Source organism: Rhinoderma darwinii, chromosome 8 (assembly GCF_050947455.1).
Source record: "Rhinoderma darwinii isolate aRhiDar2 chromosome 8, aRhiDar2.hap1, whole genome shotgun sequence".
Lineage (NCBI taxonomy): Eukaryota > Metazoa > Chordata > Amphibia > Anura > Rhinodermatidae > Rhinoderma > Rhinoderma darwinii.
In genome coordinates, this window is record NC_134694.1 from 110,006,284 (window position 1) to 110,034,151 (window position 27,868).

Below are 27,868 nucleotides of genomic sequence, written 5' to 3' on the forward strand. Positions count from 1 at the left end.
TACTACTACTACTACCACTACTACTACTACTACTACTACTACTACTACTACTAATACTGTTACTACTACTACTACTACTACTACTACTACTACTAATACTGTTACTACTACTACTGTTACTACTACTACTACTACTACCACTACTACTACTACTACTACTACTACTAATACTGTTACTACTACTACTGTTACTACTACTACTACTAATACTGTTACTACTACTACTGTTACTACTACTACTACTACTACTACTACTTCTACTAATACTTCTATTACTACTACTACTACTACTACTACTACTATTATTACTACTACTACTACTACTACTTCTACTACTTCTACTAATACTTCTATTACTACTACTACTATTATTACTATTACTACTACTACTACTACTACTATTATTACCACTACTGTTACTACTACTGCTGCTGCTACTACTACTATTAGGGCGGGTTCACACATGGCGGAATTCCACTTAAATTCCGCTGCGGACACTCCGCAGCGTTAATCCGCAGCGGAGCCGTTTCTCCATTGACTTTCACTTTAAATTAGCAGTGTTCGTTTACACGATGCGTACAATTCCGCTGCGGAGCATAGGCTGCGGAGCGGAATTTGGTGTCCGCAGCATGCTCTGTCTGTTGCGGAGCAGTGGCGGACTCATGGCGGAATTTCTCCATTGACTTCAATGGAGATTCAAAGTTCCGCAATGAAGTCCGCAGCTGTCATGCACATGTCATGTGTGCTGCGGATACGTCTTGCTTTTTTAACTTGACATTTCTTCATTCTGGCTGGACCTATGTATTTCTAGGTCTACAGCCAGACTGAGGAAGTCAATGGGGCTCCCGTAATGACGGGAGCGTTGCTAGGAGACGTCTGTAAATAGTCACTGTCCAGGGTGCTGAAAGAGTTAAGCGATCGGCAGTAACTGTTTCTGCACCCGGGACAGTGACTACCGATCCCAATATACATGTATCTGTAAAAAAACATATAAGTTCATACTTACCGAGAACTCCCTGCGTCTGTCTCCAGTCCGGCCTCCCAGGATGACGTTTCAGTGTAAGTGACGGCTGCAGCCAATCACAGGCCAAGCACAGGCTGCAGCGGTCACATGGACTGGCGCGTCATCCAGGGAGGTCGGGCTGGATGCCGAAGGAGGGACGCATCACCAAGACAACGGCCGGTAAGTATGAAAATCGTTTCCTTTCACTAGGGAAAGTGCTGTCCCTTCTCTCTATCCTGCACTGATAGGGAGAAGGGAAGCACTTTTCCTGCAGTCCGCAGCGGCCAGTCCGCATCAATTTTCTGCACATTTTGTGCAGATCCGCTGCAGAATCTGCAACGCAGATTCTGTGCGGCATTGATGCGGACAGTTGCGGAGGAATTCCGCCATGTGTGGTCATGCCCTAACTACTACTATTACCACTACTACTACTACTGCTACTACTACTACTACTACTACTACTACTACTACTACTACCACTACTACTACTACTACTACTACTACTACTACTACTACTAATACTGTTACTACTACTACTACTACTACTACTACTAATACTGTTACTACTACTACTGTTACTACTACTACTACTACTACTACTACAGTTACTACTACTACTACTACTACTACTGCTGCTACTACTACTACTACTACTACTACTATTATTACTATTAGTGCTACTACTACTACTACTACTACTACTACTACTACTACTACTACTACTACTATTATTACTACTAGTGCTACTACTACTACCTCTACTACTTCTACTACTACTACTACTACTTCTATTACTACTACTACTGTTTTGCTACAACAGGGAAATGTGCAAGCCAGAGAACAACCCATGCAGATGTGCCCATACAAATTGCTCTCTACACCTTTAACAGGAATTTAGTGCCCTTTTACACAGGTCAATTATCGGGCAAACAAGCATTCACAGACTGCTCGTTCCCGATCATTGCCCTGTTCACAGCAAATGCTCGTGCATCGGCTGATTGTATCATTTTAAATGCCGAAAATATTATCGATGTCGGCAGCACATCTCCGTGTGTAAAAAGGGAGATGCGCTGCCGACATGACAGGGCTGTATGGGGACGAGCAATGGTAGTAACGAGCGCTCTTCCCCATACTAGCTACTTGTGAAAAGAGCAAACGAGCGCCAATCAACAAGCTGTCTCGTTGATTGCCGCTCGTGTACACAGCCCATGTCGGGCCGTGTAAGACCACCTTTACATGTGAACAGGCATTTAGCAGCCACTTGAAAGAAACTATCCCTTCCTAAGTCAATCTCTGAAGTCATAGATCATCATTGGAGAAGACAAGTCGACAGAAATGCCATGAATTGAGGACTGACTCCTTGACATTTGTTTGGCATGGGGTTGGGTACTCAGGAGCCACATAAAACAGTCTGATAAGCCGCACGTATATCCTGGGCCACATTTTGGTGATCTTTGTATAGCGTTTGACATCAGAGCAAATCTTGTTCTCATTCTTCACCCCCTGCTTGCCAAACCTCCAACATTCAGAAATCAAACATAGTCCTCAAAGTAAGTGACCCCAAATTTCTCACATAAGCGAACAATCTATAGTTACCATAATAACAGTGTCCCAGCCACAAAAGTCACCAAAAGCTGCGAATGCCCTTAATACAATGTGGCACTTACAGATTCTTCCATAAGTGCCCAGATAAGTGAAAACTATAGCAGCCCCCCATGTTTGCCAGCCATAGGTGCTCCTAATAAAAAAAACATTCACGGAAAAATATGAAAATTCAGCACTATCTATAGTTTACCAGATCATTGCAATGTTCACAGCGGAACAGAATATTTTAGATTAACTAAGCCACTGCCTGGATAGTTATTGAAAAGGACAACAGGGCAGCGATCAGCCGGCAAACGAGCAAACACTGTCCGCCGGTAGGATCTTTTATGTGACCCAAAAAATGGTTGCTTGTCGGCAGAAAATTTCCCTGTGTAAACAGGCGATGGCTGCTGGCAAATGTATCTGAACATTGATCAATATAAATACAGCAAACAAGTGTCGAATGATATACTGGTTTGTCGATCCATGGTTGTTTACTGGGCAGAAAAAGGGCCATTAGGGTGTGTAAACAGGGAGACGCGCTGCCGACATGATAATAATGTATGGGGACGAGCGATCGGAGTAACGACCTAATGCATAGCTCCTTGTGACAGGAGCAGACGAGCAACGATCAACGAGCTGTCTCATTGATCGGCGCTCGATGCACCGGCCAAAATCGGCCGGTGTAATAGGGTTTTTAGTTTGTCTCTGGTTCCACCAAGCTGGCCAGCAAATTGTAAAGTCCCTCAGTGTAGTACTGGGATACAGCTGGTAACCATGCATGACTACTATTCATAATGACTGACTACTATGCATGTCTACTATTCAAAATGTCTGTAATATTGTTATCCTCTAAACCAGCCGTTCTTCCCTAAATATGAGCGTAATGTGAAGACATAAGTATTATAAATAGCAGATAGTAGGTGGGGGCCCTCTTACAGATTTTGCATTAGAGTCTAGAAGCTTCCAGTTACGCCTCTGCCATGTAAGTTGGGGTTGGCCAAGTGTGGTCTGAACCTCTGGGGTGGGACAAGTGACATCATCACACCCCAACTTGGTGACATCACGTTAGTGGGAGTCAACCAATTAACCACTGAGAACTTCAGAAAACTGGGCACTGCTTTTTGTGTGAGGTGGAAGGAAAGCCTGCGGACTCTCTTAGCCCATGGGTCCTTTTTTAAAATCTCTTAATCTAGTCCTGTTTGGGGTGCTGCCGCTTGTAATATATGCTCTGTTACAATAAAAGAGGCTCCCACAGACCTGGGATATATCCAAAGGGGTCCAGTAATCTGTCACATCTATATGGGGAAGCATAAACCAACAATACCCTACAGTAGTTGAGGTCCCCAAGATCAGCACTTAGGGACTCAATTGTTACAGAACATATTACAAAGTCTCAGTACTACATGAGTTCTATTAGTTTAATGAAATATATTAAAAACCGTAGAACCCCATTGAAGTCTATTATAACAATCTATTTTCATATCTTTTCAGTCTCTGAGCTACTAAAGTCTTGCTCCTCATCAGAATTGACATTCTCTCACAATGGGATGAAGATATCTGGCAGTGGCTATTTTTGGTGAGTCTTCGATTACGCTTTTCCTTACTTGAAGGGCCAATTTTCTCTTACATCCTCTATAATGTATAATATAATGTATATTTCATCCGCCGTACTAATAGCATAGTGGTTTGTAGGCCTCTTCAGGGGCAAATAATGTTCTAGTTCGGACTGAGTGTCCCACATGGCGGTTGAATAAGGAACTTGCTTGTAAGGGTTCATAATGTTTAGGACCCCATAGGGAACCCCACAATTATTAATAATAAAGATCAAATTTACTATATATTATATTTAAAATGGTATAGTCAGATTCAGAGTCCCTAAATACACCCATACATATTAGACTGCTGTTGGTGGATCCTTTGCACATTTGCTCTCTAAAAATGACTCGGCTTTTATTACTAATACTAGTGCCAGCCTTACGTTGGATGGTGTCCTGTACTTTCTTTTGGTGCCCTCCAAATGGTGTAGTCTCATGCAGTGTATAAATAACCATACACTGCCTAATTAAAAGCGCCATACAGTGTGGCGCCTAAATATCAGTTCCATACATTGGCAAAATAACACTTCTATACAGTTACCTATATAAATAACAATGCTATACAGTGGCGCCAACACAATATGCTGCAAAAATAATATTCTATACAGTGTCTAAGTAGCAGTGCCACACAATGGCTATAAAAATACCACCATATAGTGCACAATTGCTTCTAGGGGAGAATGCAGTGCCTCACGGAGACATCATACGGCAGCAGACAGAGTGTCTACAGGTTCATAAGGGAACCATAGGGTCTATATATGGTGCTGTATAGGGTCCGTGCTTGCGGCTTTGCCATGTATATGGATCCTAACAAGTTAAATCATCTCTTCTGACCGAAAATTCTTCTAATCAGACCTGGTCAGGGGTGACTCGGCCCATCCTTGTTTAGATCACTCCCATCACAATTAGCGCCTCTTTTTTAATATCTCCTCTGCACAAAGAGCTCATTGTGCTATACATGTCAGGGATGCCTCTCGGTGCCTCAGTTGGTTTTTTGCGCTGCAGATGTACAGGTTACTCCTACAACATTTGTACTATTGTTTATTTCCAGCGTTCATGGCAATGACAATCGTATTATTCATTTTAGTAAATAACCTTTGTGTGCAGCTGCCCCCTCTTTTATATGTTTCATGCCTCATAATTCTCAAAGGCGAATCACATAGAAAAACAAAACTTTACTCCTATAATATACAAAAACATGATGGAGATTTAGTAAAGAATTAAATCACGGCTATGTTTGGAAATATGATGACCGGCCCCATAGCAAAGTTCAGAATTGCCCCATGCCTCCCACTCTCATCCTTTATAGGAGTCACCGTGACCTATTGACTAGAAAAGTTCACCTCTTTTTTGGAAAGCCCTCCACAGTTTGAGGCCTCATGCACACGGCCGTGCCCGTAATCACGGCCCGTGATTGTGAACACGGCTGGCAGCCGACGGTCGCGGTCCGCATTTTCGGGCTGTGCTCCCATACAAAGTATGGGAGCACGACCCGTAAAAAACGATAAGTAGGACATACTCCATAATTCATGGCACAGTTTTACGGCACGGACACCCTTCCATAGCGATACGGAAAGGTGTCCGCGGCCAATAGAACCAGGCGGGTCCGTAATTGCGGACCGTATTGCGGTCCGCAATTACTGAGCTTTTTTACGGTCATGTGCATGGGGCCTTACAGTTACCATTAGAATTCGGCATCGAGCCGGCCTCTTTTTATGGACTTCATTGCAGACACCATAGGGCCTTGTGGAATTTAGCTTTCATTTTATTTCTGGCCACTCAGTAACTTATACTGCCTCTCAGCATGAGTGATCAGACCCTCATCCAATGTACCCACAAAATTGATTGACAAGTCAGTTACTACAAACCATTTGATTCCATTGCTGCACTGTTGCAGATACAGTATAAGGCCCCATGGGAGCACAGGCCGAAAATGCGGTTGGCTGTCAGCATGGGGCCTTAATCTTATGGCAATGACATCATTGCCTAGTATGACTGCATCACAAGCAAAAACAGCACATATGAAATCAACATACTTAACTATAAGGGAATGGGTGGACTGAAACGCCTTTGTGGCCCTGTACATGAGTTAGTTATGTCACCACCGAGGAGCAGTGATGTTATTTAAAGGAGATGTCTGGTTTAGAAAATACACTTTTAGTGTATTCTGGGAGTTCCTTATAGCATCCAGCAGTTAGCTGGAGAAGAGAGCAGCTACAAAAAGTGTTTCTTACTTGGAGGACCCAGCACGTCCATGAATAACACTGACAACCTATTGATTTCAATGGGTTCTGTGTAATACTTCATTTTGCCTGTGGTAGTGCTGCAGGGGAATTATACACTTGCTGCTGGTTCGCCTGCAGATTGCAACAGATTACTGGGGGTCCAAGCAGTGGTGGCAACCTATGATCATCTTATTTTTTAAGGGAAATTGGAAAAAAGCGGACAACCCCTTCAAGCTGTGTAAATATGAGTGTCATTATTGCGGAAAGTAATCTGCATCAATGACAGCTTCTGATTTTAATCCATTGCTAATCCCTACTGTCTGCATGGGACAGTATCAAGTCCTCAAAGCCACCAAGCTACAGCACCCATAGGGACTGCCCAATTTCCCCACCATCCAGTCTACCGATGAAATATATATAAACTTGGGTGGAGGTGCTATAGAGTTCACCCACTTGGGGTCCCTGATTTTATTCCTTTTTGGAACAACTGATTTTTTTGTTACAATGGAAATAAGTTTATAGACCAAACAAATTCCTGATAATGCAAAAACCTACAAAGGACATATTTCCAATATGATTGTCTAAGTTGTTGAGTTATCCACTGGTTGTTTCATGTAGAAAATGTTAATATTATATAAGTACAGCGTAATAACCTGACAAAGACGAGGGTGTGAGGAGGAGAGAAGAGATCATGAGAGGACTTCACTACAGAAGCAGGAAGTGAGGAAGAGGGAGATTAGGAGAATGTTTACAGAAAACACATGAGAAGAGCTCAGAAATGATCTGCCTTGTAGGCTTCTCTAATGACCAGATGTTGGGAAGAGAAGGAACACAAATTACTTCTCTTACTGAACCATGGCTGGATGATTTCAACCCGTTCGACTTTCCCAGGAAACATTAACCATTCCCTAACTGTACAAGCCCTAACCTAATACTAATCAGTAGCTGTGAGGTCAGGAGGTATCTGTAAAGCTTCCAAGATGACCAGTGAGCTCCAAGATCCCTTCTTCAGTCATGGATTTACTTATTCGGAATAAATAGCATGGTTACATAGATAATTGGCTTCTAAATTCTCCATAGACACAGTAGTAGTAATCGTCGGTTAGAACTACTGTGGGCCTTGAGAGTTGCTCCATCCCTGGGCCCCCGTCCTACATTCTTGTTCATGCCTCGTCACCCTCGAGAATGTTGTTCTTTGATATCCACATCCAATCCTTTATTACTTTAATAAATACAATCATTAATTATCCTCTTTATCTTACGTATCAGCTCTCTCTGCAGTTTATACTAAAAAGATAGAAGGAAACTGACGTCTATTGGCTTTTTTTCATTGTTTTCAATGGGAATCGGTTTGGATTGATGGCATGAGGACAGTGAGGAGATACAATTCAACGGAGTAAAGGGGGTTTTACACTGGACGATTATTCATAGAACGCTCATTGCCGATAATTGCATGTCAACAGGGGAACGATCAGCGGATGAATGAGCAAGCGCTCGATCATCGGCTGGTCGTATCGTTTAAAAAAAGTAAAATATTATCGTTGTCGGCAGCGCATCTCCCTGTGTAAACAGAGACGCGCTGCCGACATGATAATAATGTATGGGGACGAGCGATCGGAGTAACGACCGCTCGTCCCCATCCATAGCTCCGTGTGACAGGAGCAAACGAGCGCCGATCAACCATGTCTCGTTGATCGACGCTCGCTGCACCGGCCGCTTATCGGCCAGTGTAAAAGGGCCTTAATGGTAACTGGTTAACATGTAGGAAGGAGATAGGAAAAGTATAGCCTGTCAAACCATTCTTCCGTCCTTCCCTGACATCCAGTGTTCCCTGCCTTCCTTTTCTACATTGATATTCCTGGATTTATTGGGGCACATTTACTAACACTAGTGTACGGTCGGTTTAGTATGTAATTACTATGTAGAGTACGCCATATTTCCCAAGATGTCACATGCAGAAGTGACACTAGAAGATCCTGGGCCCCAATGCAAAATATGTAACAGGGTCCCCCACCGAGATATCTAGTTAGATGATCTAAGATGATCAATACTTCAGATCTAGGTACTATCCATATTGTACAGTAAAAAGCTTATATAATATTGGTTCTTATTTGAGTGTCTATACACTATGTGGGGAAATTGTTGAGCTGATTAAACAACATGGAGGGACATGAACTATAGTTATTAGCTATTAAATGGCAATATCAGTATTGCTGATGAAGTGATACCAGTTATTTATGGATGTTTACCTTCTTGTACATTGACATATTGTGATTTGAGTTATATCAGTATTTTCAATCATAGCTTTTTATGGAAATATCAGCTCTGATATTGTGTGGTGATAGAATGATATATGTTATTGTGATATCTGCGATATATATTATATGGTGATATCAGTATAACATAGTAGACAGTGATATCAGCATAATATGTTATATGGTGATATCAGTATTAAATATTATATGGTGGTGATATAGATCTGTATTAAACATTAAAGGTGATATAAGTATTGTATACTGCATGTGAGGTCAGTTTTAAATATCATATAGTGATATCAGTATACTATTTTATACGGTGATATCAGTATTATTTATTATAGAGTATGTCATATAGTTTATCAGTATAATATATTGTGATATCAGCATAATATATTATATGGGGGTATTATACATCCCCTTGAGGAAGCATACGTGGCGAAACGCGCGTCGGGGTTTATACGGCGGAGCGGACACTTTTCCATTCTTTGTTGCTACTTATGGGTAAGTTCATGATTTGACTAGCTAACTCTGGTAATATATTTTTGCAATAGAGGTCTGTCTAATACATTCACTTGTTTGCCCATAGACTGTAACTAGCAACAAGTTTGTGTGCGGTCTCCGACTATTATACTAGAGTCATTTCTTTTTGTTGTTTTTAACTTGTATGATGTTTGTTCAATAAAATGTAATTTTTTTTTTTAATATATATACATTGGCGTCAAAGGCTCTCAATTGTTTCGCTGTGTTAAAAAAAATTATATGGGGGTATCAGTATAATATATAATATAGTGATATGATATCAGTATAATACATGGTGAGGTGATATCAGTGTTATTTATTATATATTGATATTACTGTTGGGTATTTAACACGAGACACAGAAATGAAATGTGAACAGTACAAGATGAAGTCTTATGTCCCAAATACATGTTTTAAAGGTGGAAAAGATGAAGTATCTTTATTAGGCGCCATGAAACTGCTTTAATGTATTCACTATTATTACAAGCATAGAAAATTAGTGTAACATATAAAATAATGGCCACACTCGTCTGAAAAGCTTGCAGTCTATTCTCTCTTGTAAGGCTCTTCTTGGTGCTGTTGTCTCCTCTGCTCCAGCTGCAGGGACATTGTGAGATTATTTCAGCATTCCTGTATACAGCCCCCTCCTCCCTGAACCAACATCCAAACCCTCCTCTCTTTCCCCTACTGAACCCCCTCCAGATGGTTAACCCTATCCCCGTCTGGCTTATCTGAATGGCTAGCACAGGACTCCGCGCCACATTGTAGGTTTAATAAACTGTGACGCAAATGAAGAATTTAACCCAAAAAGTTTCCGTCCTGAGTCATGTAATCACTCTATAAGTATAGACGTATATGAGAGGAATATGCGTGCCATCTATACATTGATACTTCTTTATATAGTATACAGTATTTGTATCCAAATAGTAGCACCATGAAAAGTCCAAATAGAACTGCTATTTAGTGCCTAATTAAAATACCCATAATGTGCCGAAAGAATACCAACATAGTATCCAGATAACAATGCCACAGTGTCCAAATAATAGTATCACTAAATAGTTCTGCAGTATAGTGCCAAAATGATACCACCGTACAATGCCCAAATAAAGCCATTCAGTGCCCAAATAAATGTGCTATATAATACCTAAATAATAAGTCCAAATAATACCATGGACTGCCACATATCAGTTCTATACAGTGCCTACATAATACCACCATCCAATGCCCAAATAACATAATACCACCACCCAGTGCCCAAATAACAGTGTCACACACTGTCCAAATAATACTGCCAAACAATCCTCAGATAACAGTGCTATATGAGACCTTTATAATACGGCCATAGTTTTCCCACATAATAATATACCCTACCCATAGTGCTAAACAATGTCCAAATAACAACGCCATACAATGTTCACATAACAGTGCCATACGCTTTCTCTCGATGCTCAAGGATCGGGGGCTGGTTGTTAGTTACTGCTGTGAATTGTCCTCAATGCGGTGATTGAAACCCCTTAAGGGTAGAGGCTATGGGGCATCCCCATTGTCCAAATATTTTTCCTTTTTATTTATTAAAATTAGAAATTTTTACTCAGAAATGAGGGCATTTTTATATGTAGTAATGAACTGGTGAAGAGAGGATATGCAGATGGGTATATTGCGTGTGAAGGCATGCGGGATGAAAACTATGGGGATATTAGTTACACTGGTCGGAGAATATTTTCAATGGTTGGCAAGTCTGATGGTTATAAAATGTGGGCAGTTTGTAAAAGTTTTTCCGGTGCTAAACTTTAAGGACATAGAGCTCTCTTATAGCCATGCACATGGTTTGTGCCAAGACACATCCTAATGCCACACACCGAACATCATGCCCAAACATAAATCCCAATACAGTCCATTGGGGCAGCATTACAACAGGGCGGTCAAAGGAATAAAACAAATTACCTACAAATAACGCTCTGCCTTTAAAAACCTTTGTAGGTGCACACCACAGGGAAATGTCCTGCACATGCCTGGATTACCCATATGAACCTCCAGGAAGACAGTCTAAGATAAAATGTTTACATCAAATATTCTACTATCAGTTTGTTCTTTCAGCAGGACAGTTTTATAATTTGTCACATCTGCTTAGGGCTCTGGCATATGGCAAAAACCGTGAGCATGGACTGGGTATGGCAGCACATGGAGAACCTGCGGGTCCGTAATACCATATAGTGTGCTGTTGGATCCGTGTACAGCCATATGGTGTGCAGTCAGGTCCGTGTGCTGTCATATGTTGTGCTGTCAAGTCTATGTGCTGCCAAATGGTGCACTGTTAGGTCTGTGTGCTGTCATATGGTGTGCTGTCAAGTCTCTATGCTGTCTTATGGTGTGCTGTCATGTCCATGTGCTGCCATATGGTGTGCTGTCAAGTCTCTGTGCTGCCATATGGTGCGCTGTCATGTTTATGTGCTGCCAAATGGTGTGCTGTTGGGTCTGTGTGCTGCCATATGGTGTGTTGTCATGTCTATGTGCTACCAAATGGTGTGCTGTCAGGCCCGTGTGGTGCCATATGGTGTGCTGTTGGGTCTGTATGCAGCCAGGTCCGCGTGCTGCCATATAGTGTGCAGTCAGGTTCGCGTGCTGTCAGGTCAGTGTGCTGCCACATGGTGTGCTCTCTGCTTTGTGTGCTGTCAGGTCCATGTGCTGCCACTGTTCCGTGTGCTGCTATATGATGCCTCTGTGAGGCATCATATTTTCTGTGGCATCCCAGCGAGGCACTCGGAGATACACTATGGGCCTATGGCACACGATGGGTGCCATATTATGAATCCGCAATACAGCCATAAGCACAAGGCCTAAATCTGATGCTTCAGAGAGGAGGAATTGTATAGCAGAGTTCACTTTAATGTTCGCATAGCTCAGTCTGGACCCGACATTGTACATATGGGAGTTTGCCCACATTGGAGCACAGTGAACAATAAGCTAGATTGTAATGTAATGCCAATGGCTGGTACAGAATCCAGATCTTTGTATGTACAGATTATTAGCGGAAACACCTCGTATATCAACCAGAATGAAGTTGAAGACAGATGCAGCTTTTCCATCAAGTCAAATTATATCAAAATCACATGTGAAGGAAGCAATTAAAATGGTGGAATGCTCCAAGCTGGAATGAAATACAGGCACAATCTTATGCGCCTTCTGTAATGTAGTCCAGAACTTAGTACTGGGACATTCGTTGTACGCATACAAATAGGATCTGTGAGTATAAAGGTCTTTTTTATGGTAAAGGGGCTGTCTGGTTTAGAAAACTCATTTTTAAATCCATTATTAGGGAATAGGAACTAGGGGGGTCCACGACTCAGGACCCTCATCTTTTAGCCAGATCAGAGTGGAGAATGGCTACAAAGCGCAAACCCGACTTGTCTGTGCATTATATAAACAGCTTATTGATTTCAATGGGAAAAGTGTAATGTTTCCCTTCAACTCTGGAGGCGCTGCAGGGAAATTGAACACTTGCTGCTGGGTTCTCTCCCAGTTTACAGCTGATTGTGGGGGGTCCCGGCATCAATGAAACCTAAGTGGACAATTCCTGTGAAAAATCTGCTCGTGTCCAAATATAGCAAGAGTGACAGGGAGGTCTGTGTTCTGCTGACAGTTATGCCTGGCAAGCAAAGGCAATTAAAAAACTTAGCACGTTTTTTTATTTTATTAGGGAGTTGCTAATGTGGATTTTCTAGTTATGCAAGTCCTTAATATATTGTGTAAAGTGGTTGTTGACTTTAAAGATTTTTTTTTTTACTAGATTAGGCAACTTCTCTCCATACTACACTCGGAGGACATATTGAGCTAGTAAAGAGCTCTCCCTGATCTATATTCTGCACCCCCTCTATTGGCTGGAGCCAAGAGACATATTCTATCCATTGTTTTAACTCAGAGGATAAAATAAAAATGGATTACTATCGTTACAATTGTCCCATTTTGATCTCTTATTAGTTGTTTTTTGTAAATAAAAGCCAAAATGAAATGCAGTGCAGTGTGAATAGTTAGTTACCTACTATTCTCACATGCAGTACCATTTTTCACCACTACAGCAAACAACAACTTTCTATAGACGGCAATGCAACAGCGCCACCACCACGCAAGCAGTAAGATGGACGTGAAGACTTTTTGGAAATATATTTTTATTTAGAGCATTGTCAGTTAAATGCGGCCATATTTATGCTGATTAAGTAGCATTGCCACATCTAAGAGCGGCAAGGCATACCCATGTTGGGTGGTCATTTTTCATTGAACTGAAGCCCAGTAACAGAAGTGGTATTTCTTCCTTTTTACAAAAATGTCTTATAAAATATGTAACTTGTTTTCTTTAATAAGGGATTACTTTAATGAAAACCATGGCTTGGAGCTAGAATAAAGGACATTTTAAACATGCACTTATCATGGTGTGGTGGGCAGCTGAAGTACAGTATGTGGACACGTATGCATGGGTGTAAGCATTAAAGGGTCTGTCTTAATTGGACAACTCCTTCTTGCAAATAAACTGCTGATCGACATGGGTCTGACTGCTGAAAGTTGCAGGTAGTACATGGTCAAGCATGAGCTGCTCGTTCCCATAGCTTTCCCCTATGGCTAATAGAGGGTCCTAAACAAGTGACTCAACCTCTATGACTTCCATATGCCCCATTTGCCCAGTTGGGACAACCCATTTTATGGTGGACCCGCTTTTGAGCATACATGAGGGAGAGTACGCCCCAGTGCTCCTAACCATCTCATGCCACTTATAGTGCTGTTGTTCTCTTTAGTAGCATCATAGTCCAGGTACAATTGCAACCCCTACACACCCTATAGTTACCCAACTGCCATAGCAAAAATAAAATTGGTTTCTTAATGTCCCCACATCCTTTATTCAGGGACATTGAAGTTACCTACTATTCTCAATTGCAGTACCATTTTTCACCAAATGGGACATGAAAAAGACTGATTGTCTCCCCCATTCCTTCCCCCTTCTCTTGTGATGCCTGTGGTGTGTCATGTGCAGGTTTACATTGCCCACGTGTAAGGGAAAATTGGCCAACCCCTGGCCACCGATGTATTAGTTACTTTTAAAGGACAACCCCTAATCCAAATGCACACCCACTGATCGCCACAGATCCAACAGCCGAAACCTACAGTGATCACCTATTATCGCTTGGCGAAGCTGTGACTAATAGAAGGCGCATACCGAGCAGTAGACCCCCATTAATAACATCAATGTGCCCTAATAGGACATATGCAAAGGGGCTGTCCTGGGGATATGACTTTTTTAGAGACTTATCACATTTTGATAATTGGTCTTTTTTTGTCTGGCGTGTACAATAACATGAGAACCAGCCTACCACAAAAAGTGAACTTTTCAGGAACCACTTCTTTGGTTTGCCGCATATGATCTGTACGCCAGATCTGTATTTGCTATTCTTACCATCATTAATAATATTAAATTACAGTATGGTTTGTTTTTGATTGTAACCCACTCCAGTGCAGTTCTACGTGGGGATAGTGGGTTCACTTTAATTGCAGATTTGGTGACTATAAACCAGTAATAATAATAACGTTGGGCTGAAGGATCAGACCACAGGCCGTTAAATGCAGCCTTAACTCCTCATCGCTAAGTGGAAAGTAATTCAGTAGACCAGAGACATCATTTATCTCTATAGATCACTGGCGTATGGGATCTAGGTATGAGCTGAGAAGAGATCAGTGGTGCTCCCTTGTGTATACGAACGTTGCAGACCCGTAAAATGTTTGACACTTTTTTTTTAACTTTAGATACCACATATTATTGATACAAAATAATCTATGTAGAAGTTTAACCATATGTCATTGTGTTCACCACAGGACGGGGAGACCCCCATCTTTTCAACATGCCGGAAGGAGTCCTAAAAGGAAGCAGAAAGAGAACAGGTGAACAAGGTATGTTCTTACGAGGACACCTCTAGGGACACCAAAGAGAAAGGAAAAAAGGACTTACCTAATACCAGCAGTTATCTTCTTTTGCAAAATGTACGGACTGGAATTACCAGTGGCGGGTCAGTAATATTTCCTACCAGCATATCTGCATATACTAGTACATAGATGGAACGTAGATGTGACCATGCTGATCCTCAAAGAGCATGGACATCCAACCTACTGACCACTGGTGGTTAGGACTGTTGCTAGGCAGATATCTGAACTTTTTTGGGCATTTCCTAGCAAGCTCAGCTCTTGTAGAAACTATTCATTAAGGTGTCAGAACATTTAAGGATCTTACACATAAATTTCTGATTATAAGGAAAAAGTTCTCTAGACTAAACAAGTGCCTAATAATGTTATCGGTAATGTTGGGTAATAAATTGTCAAAAACTGTTGGAATTCGAGTAACAATTGGTAATTAAGCGTTTGATAACATAAAACAAAACCCGACTCATAGTTTTATATTGTGTCACAAACGAATAACAAAAATTGTCTACAGATGATGATTAAGCCATGAAGCCATAGGCCCTCACATTTGACATATATGCCAGAAAAAGCTCCCAATGTATACCTGTAAAGAGTTGTATGGAATAGCGTAGTTTATTTTGTTATTCCATGCCTTTTTTTTTACGTATACTGATATATACCTGCCAGACGAAGGCCAAAAGTACACTCTTTTGTCCTACGTTGGATTAATGGAGTCCTATGGAAACACTTAATGTGTCTGCCGGGAAAAGCGTAGCGTACATCATGATGTGAACAGGGCCTAAGCCGTAAGTTGCACATATATCATTACTACCAGGGGGTAGTTTTTGTAAAAAATATACAAGAAAAATTGATCCGCTCACCACTCATTCGAAGTAAAGACGCCACCTTTCATGATTATTTGGTGCACGGGCAAGAGAGCCACGTCGGGAGTAGGTAGAAATCCAAGGAAAAACGTTAGAAGTCCAGCACACGATATGATGTGAAAAAATACAAAACTGTTTATTTAAGTCAAGATTAAAACAAGAAATTAAAAAATCCCGGGAGAGAACGCTTACGCGTTTCAGTTCTTAATCGTAGCTGAGTAGTTTTTGGTCTACATTTATCACCACCAGTTTCCTCGTTTACCCACTGCATGTTACTTTCTATTAAGAAGGGACAGACAGAGGCTGGTAGACAAGAAATACATCAGCCCCAAAAAGAAGGCGAGTAAGGCCACCTGGCAGCCCCAAACACAGTCGATAATTGGCAGATCCAACCAAAAATTATAGGATTCAGCAACAGAATGCCTAGGATAGTGGCATATGTAAATACAGCTCTGTGGATATGAAGCGCCGGTTTTGATGAATGTGCCACCACTGGCCCGAATTCTAAATTAAACCTGATGGTGTTCTCCTCTCTTTCTCAGCTGCCCCCAGGCCTTCATCTGTCAGTTCTCTGAGCGGAATAGCAGCCGGGATGTCTGGCAGCTGTACCTCCGTTAATACCGTATGTTCGGACAGCGACCGTCCAGTAAGTCTCAGCTCCTCCACCTCCTCAGCCTCCCTCCAGGACAGTCACAGCTCATTTGGTAGTAGTGGGACCCTTGGATCTTCCCAGTACTGCAACCCTTCCTATCCTCAACAAAATGGCAGTGATATCAGTCTTGACCTTACTCCTGTGGCCCAGTTGGAGAATGAGCACAAGGTGTTGTCTAATGAAAGAGCCTTTCTTGGCTGTACGTGGTCTCCGATTTTGCGCAAAGCAAAAGATCCCAAGGCCAAGCTCTCCCATGTGGACAGAGTGGTGCTGGAAATTCTGGAAACTGAGCAGGCCTATGTCCGAGACCTGAAGAGCATTGTAGAGGTGAGAGGTCGACTGCAACTGCCTTGTGTCTGTTGAGTCCGTCCTATTGTGGTTGACACCATGTAAAAAATTTTAAGAACATGGTTGTATGTGCATTATTTCCTAAAAAGATAGCCTTGTACCATTAAGGCTTTGTGTCATAGTCGCCGATTTGGATGGTAGCCTACCACTCATTCATGTAAGCAGCCATGAATATTGTTCCAATATTACAGTGAAATTCTAGTACATCTAGTTGGATTTTATTAGGGCTTCGGTATAGTGATTTACACCATACAGATCAAAGCAAAAATCCAGCAATGAGCTTGGACAGTGGGTCGGGGAAAGCAAATTTTATATTTTCATCAGGGACTAGACATCAAAATGACGGATGTCAGCCCAGCTGTCCGTGCCATACAGTTGTATTATTAGCTCAGAGGCAGCTGTGCCGTCATATTCTTCATAACTGGCATTTCTGTGCTAGAGAACGGTGCCGTGTTTTCATACTGGGAATTTTGGGATGTTCTACACCCAACTATCTGCTGATGTATCATTAGAAGAAAGAATTCCTCAACTTTCAGACATGGTCAACAGATGGGTTCTACCATTGACGAGGAAATAGTCTTCATCTCCATATAATATGGGTCGTTACAAAAATGTCTCTATAATACTTTTGTGGAGAATCTCAAGATCTTAGGGTCAAGAAGGACCCTAGTGATAAGAGTTTACAGGGGTATTCCCAGCCTGGTAGCACTGAGGCCATGGGTTTGATTATGACTGATGTAATATCGACCTTATGTGTGCAGGTTTGCGTGGGATTCTCCTGTCCATGATCACTTTCTTCCACAGTTCAAAAACATTAACATAGTAGGTCCTTTAATAGGTTGTCTTTTGAGACACATCATAGTTAGAGTGGAGGTATGTTTTCGAACATGAATGGAAAGTAAGAGTGCTTGACTTATGGTGACCTCTCAGAGCTCCTACTTCATAACTCTCATTCATTTTGTACATATCCAGCCATTCTTCATTAATGGTTGGAACTGGCCCATTCTTAGGAATAATGAAGGTCCCAATGGTCAGGCCCCCACTGATCGGACATTTATGACATTTACTTGACAAAAGTCATGTTTCAGACAACTTCTTCAAAAGAAAATTATTTGGTTGGCTTGAGTTACAATCCACGTCAAATTGTTACTTCCCAGGAGTCCTTTATTGTGTAGACCAGTGGGTCTTCCCTCTTGGAGCTCATAACAAGAACTGTAGGACTGGAATAGATATACCTCAGCATTGATTCCATGTAAGATACCTGTAGACATACTGTGAAACCTCTTTGAGACAACCACCCAAAATTGTATCGAAATGTGGTCTTCTAGGTGGGTGGTCTTCTCAAAGAAGATGTGCTTAGTATATGGTGGAAGAAAAAAATCTTCTTAAAGAGTTGGTCTTTTGGAGAGGTTTGACTGTACCTATAGACATTGTGGCACCCTGTAGAGTCCCTACTCAAGGGATGGGTCAATGGTGTGACCTCCCAGATCCTACAGACCTAGTGTAGTCATGGTGGGTCACTTGAATGAAATCCCATGAGAGCACCAAGAATGAAAAGGGAACCCTCAATGTTTTACACAATGGGTCCAAGTAAGTAAGATAAAGATGGTGGACGGGGTTATGAAAGACTATAGCGAAACCCAATCTATTGCTTTGGCTAGAATTTTTCATCTCAATCCCTACAATGCAATAGGATTTGTGGTGAAGAAGTACATCCCCGGTAATAATTCCTATCCCGAAAAATCGAATTCTCCAAATATAACAGCAAAATACATGGAGTTGTTTTGCTGTACTCTTTCCAGAAGGCTGCAGTCAATGGTTTATGGTCCCACATCTGCCCAGTGATGGATGTGTAGTTATTCGCACAGTATAAACTGGTGACCAGTGATATTCCTGGAATTCCACAGATTGCTGAGACCCAGCGTCTCTCTGACACATTCCCACTGGGCAGAGGTCATTGTGTGAGGGAGAGCAGACCACACTAACGTAATATGGAGTCTTTCTTCACGCTCTTCCTGCTCTTTGCAGTCAAATTGTAAAGGTTATGAATCCCACCGGGCAATGCTTCGCCGGCCTGTGCTCCTTACACATGAAGGGTCAGTCACATGGACAAGCCGAGCGACGTCGAAAAGAAAAACATCAAAAATATATTTAGATTAGAATAGGAAACAATCCAGCGAGTGACGGCAGATGCACAGGAAGTATCTGTATACAGTAAATGTTTTTCGACTGGATTTTTTTCCCTCTTGCGGATGATGAAGTTGTCTACTTTTTCATGTGAACAAGCCATTTACAATAACAATGACGTTGAATCTGAGCCATAAAGTCGAAGAGAATTCCTACCACTAATATGTGGATAATCCTAGAGGCAACTTGGGGGTTGTTGTAAATCTATGGATGATATAGATGTTGTTTTACTTTAAGAAGCCACCACAGGAGGCCCCAGAGGTGGCAGCCACACATACTGCACTGCTTTCTGATGATATTCTCATTACAAAAAAATTAAAATAAAGTAAAATTCTTGCTGGTTCATGAATAGAATGCTAGAACTACAGCGACAACTGACACATATCTATATGTCATTCAAAAAAGCTGCGTGATTATTAATAGGTGTCACATAGCGCCCGTGTAGGACACCAAGATGAATAATAACCATATGAATGGCCGTCCATGTAATACACGTCGGGGCTGGGTCCATTCATGGTCTCAGGAAAGTTGGGTGACGCCGATGGGATGTAATGGTTGTAATTAGTAGGTGTCACCTGCATATGAGTAGCACACCAAGATGAATAATAGCCATATAAATGGTCGTCCATGTAATGCATGGATGGGCTTAGTCCTCTTGAGCTGCTCTGTTCTGGCTGACAGAGCGGGTACCAAGTGGTGGTCTCTCCTCTGAGATGTCCATATACCCCCTAATAGGTTCAAATGTATGAGAAATCTGTTTGACGACCAATATGGCTGTTATTACAACTCCCCCGCAGACTTTGCAACCCAGCTTTCCTACACTCCTGCGTGGCAAATCTACTTTTTTATGTGAAAAATGTAAAAATGTATTAGTCATATTGACAAAGACTGATTTTCTAGGGTTCTAACCCAGGAGATTGGAAAGAGGAAACGACAAACTGTACATAACAATGTAGATCTGAGACAAATCTGCGACAAAATGTACATCTAATTTGCAGCAAAATCCTAAACTCATCCTAAGGGTGCCAGCAGATACTCCCAATAAAGAATGGTGTCAGAAAAGTATCCCACATGAACAGTTCTTGCAGAGTGCCCACACTAAGTGCCAGAAGGGTGCCCGCACCCTTCACAAAGCCATAGAATTAAATGATATATTTCTGTCTGCCTGCAGCCGCCACTAGGGGGAGCTCTTTACATATATATTTAAAAAGTAGGTTATATACACATATATGCAGCAGGCTCCCTCTACTGGTGGCGGAACGCATGATCTTCTAGTTGTCCAGGAGATGTCAATTATTTCGGAAAAATGCTGGACAATCCAGGTGTATAGACAAGTATGATGTACATGCATGTGAAATTCAGGGTCTGAAGAAAGCTGGGTGACAACCAAAACATAAAAAGTTGTCGCAGCATCAAATATGAGTGTGAAAGTCATTCCCTACAAGGTTCCAGTTTAAATACTATTTTTTATATAGAGAAGTGATCGGATCGGGGATAGTTTTTTATAGCCCCCTCCTTTTAAAATGATAATTATAATGTAATACTAATAATATAGTATAATATGGTATAACTGGTCACTTCTTTATGGCCGCTTTCTTGTCCCTTCTTCATGTGTCTCCTCCATCCTCCGCCATTGCCTGCAGTTATCACCCTCGGTCTCCCTCTTGCTGGAGAGGCCTCCTTTGACATTCCAGAGCAGAGTTCCTGACCTCTCATCCGCTATGTGAGAAATATCCTATTCTTTCCGGTATAAATCCACAGGGAATTGGCTCCTTAATGACCAAAAGAGCTGAAACTTAACTGTGGAAATTGTCCCCTGCAGAATATTACAAAATCTTATCAGTAGTTTGGAAGGAGAATTGCTAATGTCTGTCTTGCAAGATCTTGAACTTTCCTACAGATCCCATTCGGTCAGAATGCAGACAAGATATAGATAAGAGCTGAGCAGTTTGGTTTCTAGAAATATGTTCTACAAGTAAAGCCTACCTCCCAACTTTCCAGTATCAGAAACAGGGACAACCGATGCGGCGCACATAGCATAGCGTGCCACGGCAATTATTATTATTTTTTAATCCTACCCAATCCCCGCCCATACACACCCGTTTCAATCCACACAGTATCATGCTCCCATAGTGTCTCCCACACAGTATAATGCCAAATAGCTGCCCCCACACAGTATAATGCCACCATAGATGCACCCATACAGTATAAAGCCAACAAAGATTTCCCCATACAGTATAATGCCCACACAGATGCCCCCCATACAGTATAAAGCCAACACAGATTTCCCCATACAGTATAATGCCCACACAGATGCCCCCCATACAGTATAATGCCCACACAGATGCCCCCCATACAGTATAATGCTCCCATAGTGTCTCCCACACAGTATAATGCCAAATAGCTGCCCCACACAGTATAATGCCACCATAGATGCAGCCATACAGTATAAAGCCAACACAGATTTCCCCATACAGTATAATGCCCACACAGATGCCCCCCATACAGTATAATGCCCACACAGATGCCCCCCATACAGTATAATGCCCACACAGATGCCCCCATACAGTATAATGCTCCCATAGTGTCTCCCACACAGTATAATGCCCCCATAGATGCACCCATACAGTATAAAGCCAACACAGATTTCCCCATACAGTATAATGCCCACACAGATGTCCCCCATACAGTACAATGCCCACACAGATGCCCCCATACAGTATAATGCCCACACAGATGCCCCCATACAGTATAAGGCCCACACAGATGTCCCCCATACAGTATAAGGCCCACACAGATGTCCCCCATACAGTATAATGCCCACACAGATTTCCCCATACAGTATAATGCCCACACAGATGCCCCCATACAGTATAATGCCCACACAGATGCACCCATACAGTATAATGCCCACACGGATGCACCCATACAGTATAATGCCCACACAGATGCCCCCCATACAGTATAATGCCCACACAGATCCCCCCCATGCAGTATAATGCCCAAACAAATTACCCCATACAGCCCGGGTGCTGACGCCAGCCCTGCTCGGATCCCCACCGATAAAAACTTAAGACATGTCAAAAGTTTTTAAAAAGTTTAGTTACCCTTTAAAGTCCATGGTAAAATATGAGAACATGTAGAAAGACAGCATTTTGGTCTGTGCCCTTTTTTAAAGAATAAATAAAAACGAATGACACTAAATATAAAAATGCAAGTTAGAAATGGCATAAAAACTGCGGGTTACATTTTGGGAACACTGGCGTTCTTACATGCAATTTAAAGTGCCAGACAAAAGCCCTGTATGAAGGAGGCCTTAGGCTGGGTTCACACGAGCACATTAACGTCCGTAATGGACGGACGTATTTCGGCCGGAAGTCCCGGACCGAACTCAGTGCAGGGAGCCGGGCTCCTAGCATCATAGTTATGTACGATGCTAGGAGTCCCTGCCTCTCTGTAGGACAACTGTCCCGTACTGTAATCATGTTTTCAGTACGGGACAGTAGTTCCAAGGAGAGGCAGGGACTCCTAGCGTCGTACATAACTACGATGCTAGGAGCCCGGCTCCCTGCACTGAGTTCGGTCCGGGACTTCCGGCCGAAATACGTCCGTCCATTACGGACGTTAATGTGCTCGTGTGAACCCAGCCTTAAGGTCATTTACAGGACACGAATGATGTGAAAGTCACATTAAATGTTTTGGGTCACTCGACTCTCCTGCATGCCCAAAGTTATCTTCTAGTACTTAACTTACAGCACAAATGTTGTTAAATGTTTTACGAGATAATTTACAAAACCTCCATCCTTAAATACTAACCAGAACTCCATAATGTCAGAGTACCCCGACAGCGTTCCCCCATAGTAGAGCTCCATAGCACTGCCAATGTGCCCCCATGAATTATGCCAATAAGAATGCGCTCATGACTAGTGCCAACCAGAGCGCCCCATTTATAATGCAGGAGTGCAGGGCAAGCTGGGTTATAACCTCTGTACGTGCACTAATGGTGGCCATATTGATGGTCTCAGGGCCTGTTCATAATTGCTTCATTCCTCTGCTGCTCACATAATTAGTAGGACTGTAGGACTCATGTGTACAGCAGATGTGTTTAGGCAGGAAGATCAGGAACCCAAACACTTTCATGATGTTTCATTGGTTGTAAAAAGGGGTCATCACTGCAATTTGCTATGCCACGCTGCTGGGTAATGGGTTGCAGGATTTTTTGCACCAACTTTATGTGTTGTGTCCAATTTTGCCCTATAGTGCATATAATGGGGCAAGTATTAAACAGAAGGCGAAACCCACAACTGCAGGAATATCGGTACAAAGCTATGTGTAAACACACATTGAAAAAAGGAACAGCAGTAGAAGAGAACAACTTGGGTATACTGGTTGCATGTAAGCTATGCAGAAGTGCTCAATGCCAAGCAGCAGCTGCAAAAGCAAATACAATTTTGTACAACAAGAGAGTTAAAAATGGTGATTCTCTATATAAATCCCTTGTCTAGGGTGCCGTTTTGGGCTGTACATTGTAAGAAGCATATAGGGGAACTGGAGGGAGTTCTATGAATGGATACTAAATCAGTAAATAGGATGATAGGTCTCTGTCTACAATCAGGGATTTTTTTTTTGCTTTGCCCTTGATGAAACAGCTAAGTGAAAGCGAAGTTTGACCTTGATGACTATGTGTCTGAAAAACTATCAGCAACCTCTTATTTTGATCCATATTTACTGTAAGCCCATATTTGTAAATGCAATCTGGGAGGAAACAGGGAAAATAATAGACTGGTACAAAATAAAACTTGGAAAAATCAGTGTGGACAGTATACATATAGATAGATAAAACATATTCGATGTACCCATATCCCATCCTTGTGTGAAGAACAAAAATGCACCTTACATTCAAGATAAGGCCTTACAAGGGATTTAAAAAGAGGCTCACAGGTTTTACTTCTCTTTTTGTGCAACCTAAAATTGTATTTGCTTTTGCAGCTGCTGCTTGGCATTGAGCGCTGCTGCATAGCTTACGTGCAACCAGTGTACCTAAGTCCTTTATTTACTAGTGCTGTCCCCTACTGCATTCTATTTAATTTACAGACAGCCGAAAGATAGTTTTTTAATTTACTCATGTGAACGAGAACTCCCAGATTGCAGACTCAGAGATAAAATAGAAGTAATTCATCTATTGCTTATTTGACGGTGATGTCATCTGGATGGCTGCTCGGCTTATCATGGTCAGCTTATCTGTCTGATGAGCAAGAATTCTACATTTGCTGTCTAAGCAGGGAAATCAGCAACAATTCGGGAATGTCTGCATCAAGTATGGTTCAATAGATAAATGCATGAATCACCAGGACTACAGTATTGTACATATAGTTGCCATGTTTACTGACTGTAGGTATTCTGCAGAGAAGAAATGCTCTGGATGAAACGCGTGTGTCCTATAGGAGAATGATGATTCAGAACTGATGGCTATATCTAAATGTGTTTCGGGACCGTCTCACTCCTACTCGCTACTTCAAGCTAAGGCTTCGTTCACATCTGCGTCGGGACTCCGTTCATGGGTTCTCGGCGGAGCTTTCCGTCGGGGGAACCCATCAACGGAATCCAAACTGAAACAAACGGAAACCATAGGTTTTCGTTTGCATCACCATTGATTTCAATGGTGACGGATCCGGTGCAAATGGTTTTTGTTTTTCACCGTTGTGTAAGGGTTCTGTAGTTTTGACGGAATGAATAGCGTAGTCGACTACGGTCTTGATTCCACCATATTTGCACAAAAATGTGCGACTTTTTCTCTCCTCACACCACTTTTCAATGGTGGCAAGAAAAGTGGGTGGGGTTCAACAACAGGGGGCAGGGCCAGCAAATTTACAACTTATTTATGATTTTTAAAGATAGAATATGGCGCAAATTGTAGCACAAAAAAAACTATTATTTAAATTTCACGCATTTCACTCTGACGTACTTTGGTTTAAGACTGGTGCATGAAACGCCGTTCTTAATAAATTCTCAAATAAAATTACATAGCCTTTAATGCTCTGTCTTCCATGTTCTCTCCATACAGGATTATTTAGGCTGCATTATAGATTGCGGTCAACTCCCCCTCAAACCCGAGCAAGTCAGCTCTTTATTCTGCAACATAGAAGATATTTATGAGTTTAACAGGTGAGTGGGATTCGTACCCCTAAATATGAGGTGTAAACCCTTATTTTACTTTAACTTTCACATTTTAAGGGGTCCTCAAGAAGGAAATAATTTATGAAGTTTATAACTAGCGCAAAAGAAAAGTGGAAAAGTTGCCCATATCAACCAATCAGATTGCTTCTTTCGTTTATAAAATGGCCTCTGAAAAATCAGAGCTGGAATCTGATTGGTTGCTATGGGCAACTACTTCACTTTTCCAGTTTTAATAAATTTACCACTATAGTATCAAGTATTATGAATGTCCTCTATCCATCGGGCCCAATTTATGAAAATCTACAGGAAAACTGGCCTTGTCGTCCATAGCAACCAATCACAGTGCGGCTTTAAATTTCCACAGCAGTAAGAAATGGAAGGTGATTGGTTGCTATGGGCGGCAAGGCAGGTTTTCCAGCTCTCAACAAGACTGTGGAGATCTGTAGTTGTCACCCAATAGTTTAATTGCCCCGAACACATCTGGCCGGCTGCTTAACAAATACCTCGGCTGAATTATTATACCGGAGGGGGTCTGAGAGACACCGCCATGAATAATTACAATAGTAAATTCTCCGTTTTAGAAAGTTGACCTTTAAGATATGCTCAAGGGCGTATGTATCTTAGAGATAGATAATACGGATGCTACGGGGCCCTTGGAGAGAGGGGGCTCAGCCGTGGTTGGTCCCATTCTCTTTGCTACCTGTGCAGGACTCCTCTCCGGAGAATAACTGCATTGTTAGCAAACATCGAGGTGGGGAATTCGCGAAAGGGTCATGGAATGGGAGTGAAGGGGATACAAACACCAAACCTTTCTGTCCTTGGTGGCAAAACCCGACACCTTAAGGAGTTTTTTTGTTATTGGGTCACCCATTCTTCTATGTCCAACACTGGATATGCTCATTCATGATTGTGCTAATGTAGCAGAGCTATGTTTGTCATTTAACGCAATTCTTCCGGATATAATAATGATCTTTAGTTTTCCATAGGACTTCAGGTAAACCTTCTGCAAAGATGTAACTATGCATTAAAAATGATCTCCTAGTCACAGTATAAATTATGATTTTCTGATTGATGGAGGCTCCATCAATCGCAAGAACGGGGCCCCCAGATCCTCCACACTGCACGCCACGCAGTGAGGAGGAGCTTGAATGGAGCACACACCCAGCGCTCTAGTCAATGTCTATGAGAATGATGGAAACAGCCGAGTGCTGTACTTGGCTGTTTCCATCATAACCGTAGCCTTTGAATGAAGCCGCAGTGCACATGTTCGACCACCGCTCCATTCAATGCCCTCAGTGTGGTTGAGCAGTGGCGAGGAACAGGGGGTTCGGGATCCCATTCTCACGATCGGTGGGACCCCCAACGATCAGAAAATTATCACCTGTGGAGAGGGGATAATTTTTGATTCTGGTACAACCCCTTTCAGACTCCCTAATAAGTAATTTTTGGACCCTGCCCTTTGCTTAGCAATGGCCCAAATATGTTTGTGACATTGTATGATAATTGGGCCAGTGCAATACATGTATTTTAGTCCTAAAGACCGAGCCTGAAGAAGTTGTTCTAGTTCTTCTAATTTTCTGCTCCTTTACAGCGAGCTGCTTGAAGAGTTGGAGAATTGTACGTCTGCTCCCATGATTGCCGAGTGTTTTGTCATGAGGGTAAGATGCCCCCTGCTGGTCACATTAAGTTTAGCAAGTACGCAACTTACACAAGTGAGAACGCAGTAATATTATATTATATGACATGCATTTTGCAAGGAGAATAAAATGATATATATGTAAATAGCATGGAGGTGCAGTGACTAGCCTTCCCTGAGAGTTCTCTTACTGTCCACTTTTGCAAGGTAATTAAATTAGCCACAGTCTATGTTTGCATGCTCTCCTATAGGCAGTGAGAGTTTTAAGACTCCGATCTGCAGGGTGCGTCCCCAAGCTGTGGCCGCCGCATGCGGTGGCCGAAAGCCACATGATTTTTCCAGTTATATCACGGTTTGACCAGCAAAATCGTGTGGCCATCGGCCAACGCATTGCGGCCGTAGGTTTGTCCGCTGCAATGCAGGAAATGCAACATGGTGTCATCGATAATTTAGACCGGTTGTGAGTGTCTTGTGCAAATTAGGGTGTTTTTGTGTAATAGGGAGGTTTATGTATGTGTGTGCATGTCTGTTCATGACTAGGAAGAGATCACAACTTTTGTCACAGGACCGACAGGGGTACATCATCAGATGACACCCTTCATTGACAGTAGGGGGCCACATTTTAACAATTCCCCATTTCCAATTTGGAGAGAGCCTGAGGGGAGTCATTTCACAAAAAGGTTAGAAGCACCCGTAAGGACAGAAATTGCCTTCCCATCGTAGGGTACAATGTATTAGATGGCACTTTATGGGTGAGAAACAATATGACCACAATGAGTTGGGGATAAAGTAGGGATCATAGATGCAGGGATTTTTCTGGACTTCCTGTAAAGAATCTCATTGACCAACACTACAGT

General features: G+C 42.1%; 1 protein-coding gene across 1 annotated transcript in view; it reads left to right on the top strand.

Moving 5' to 3' along the window:
- PLEKHG2 (pleckstrin homology and RhoGEF domain containing G2) overlaps positions 1-27,868 on the top strand; it is a 67,527-nt gene that overhangs the window by 19,344 nt on the left and 20,315 nt on the right. The window contains exons 2-6 of the mRNA XM_075836669.1: positions 4,082-4,166; positions 15,047-15,121; positions 16,554-16,990; positions 25,263-25,363; positions 26,967-27,033. Of these exons, the coding sequence (XP_075692784.1) occupies positions 15,073-15,121; positions 16,554-16,990; positions 25,263-25,363; positions 26,967-27,033 (654 nt within the window). The 5' untranslated portion in view covers positions 4,082-4,166; positions 15,047-15,072. The remainder of the gene's footprint in view (positions 1-4,081; positions 4,167-15,046; positions 15,122-16,553; positions 16,991-25,262; positions 25,364-26,966; positions 27,034-27,868) is intronic.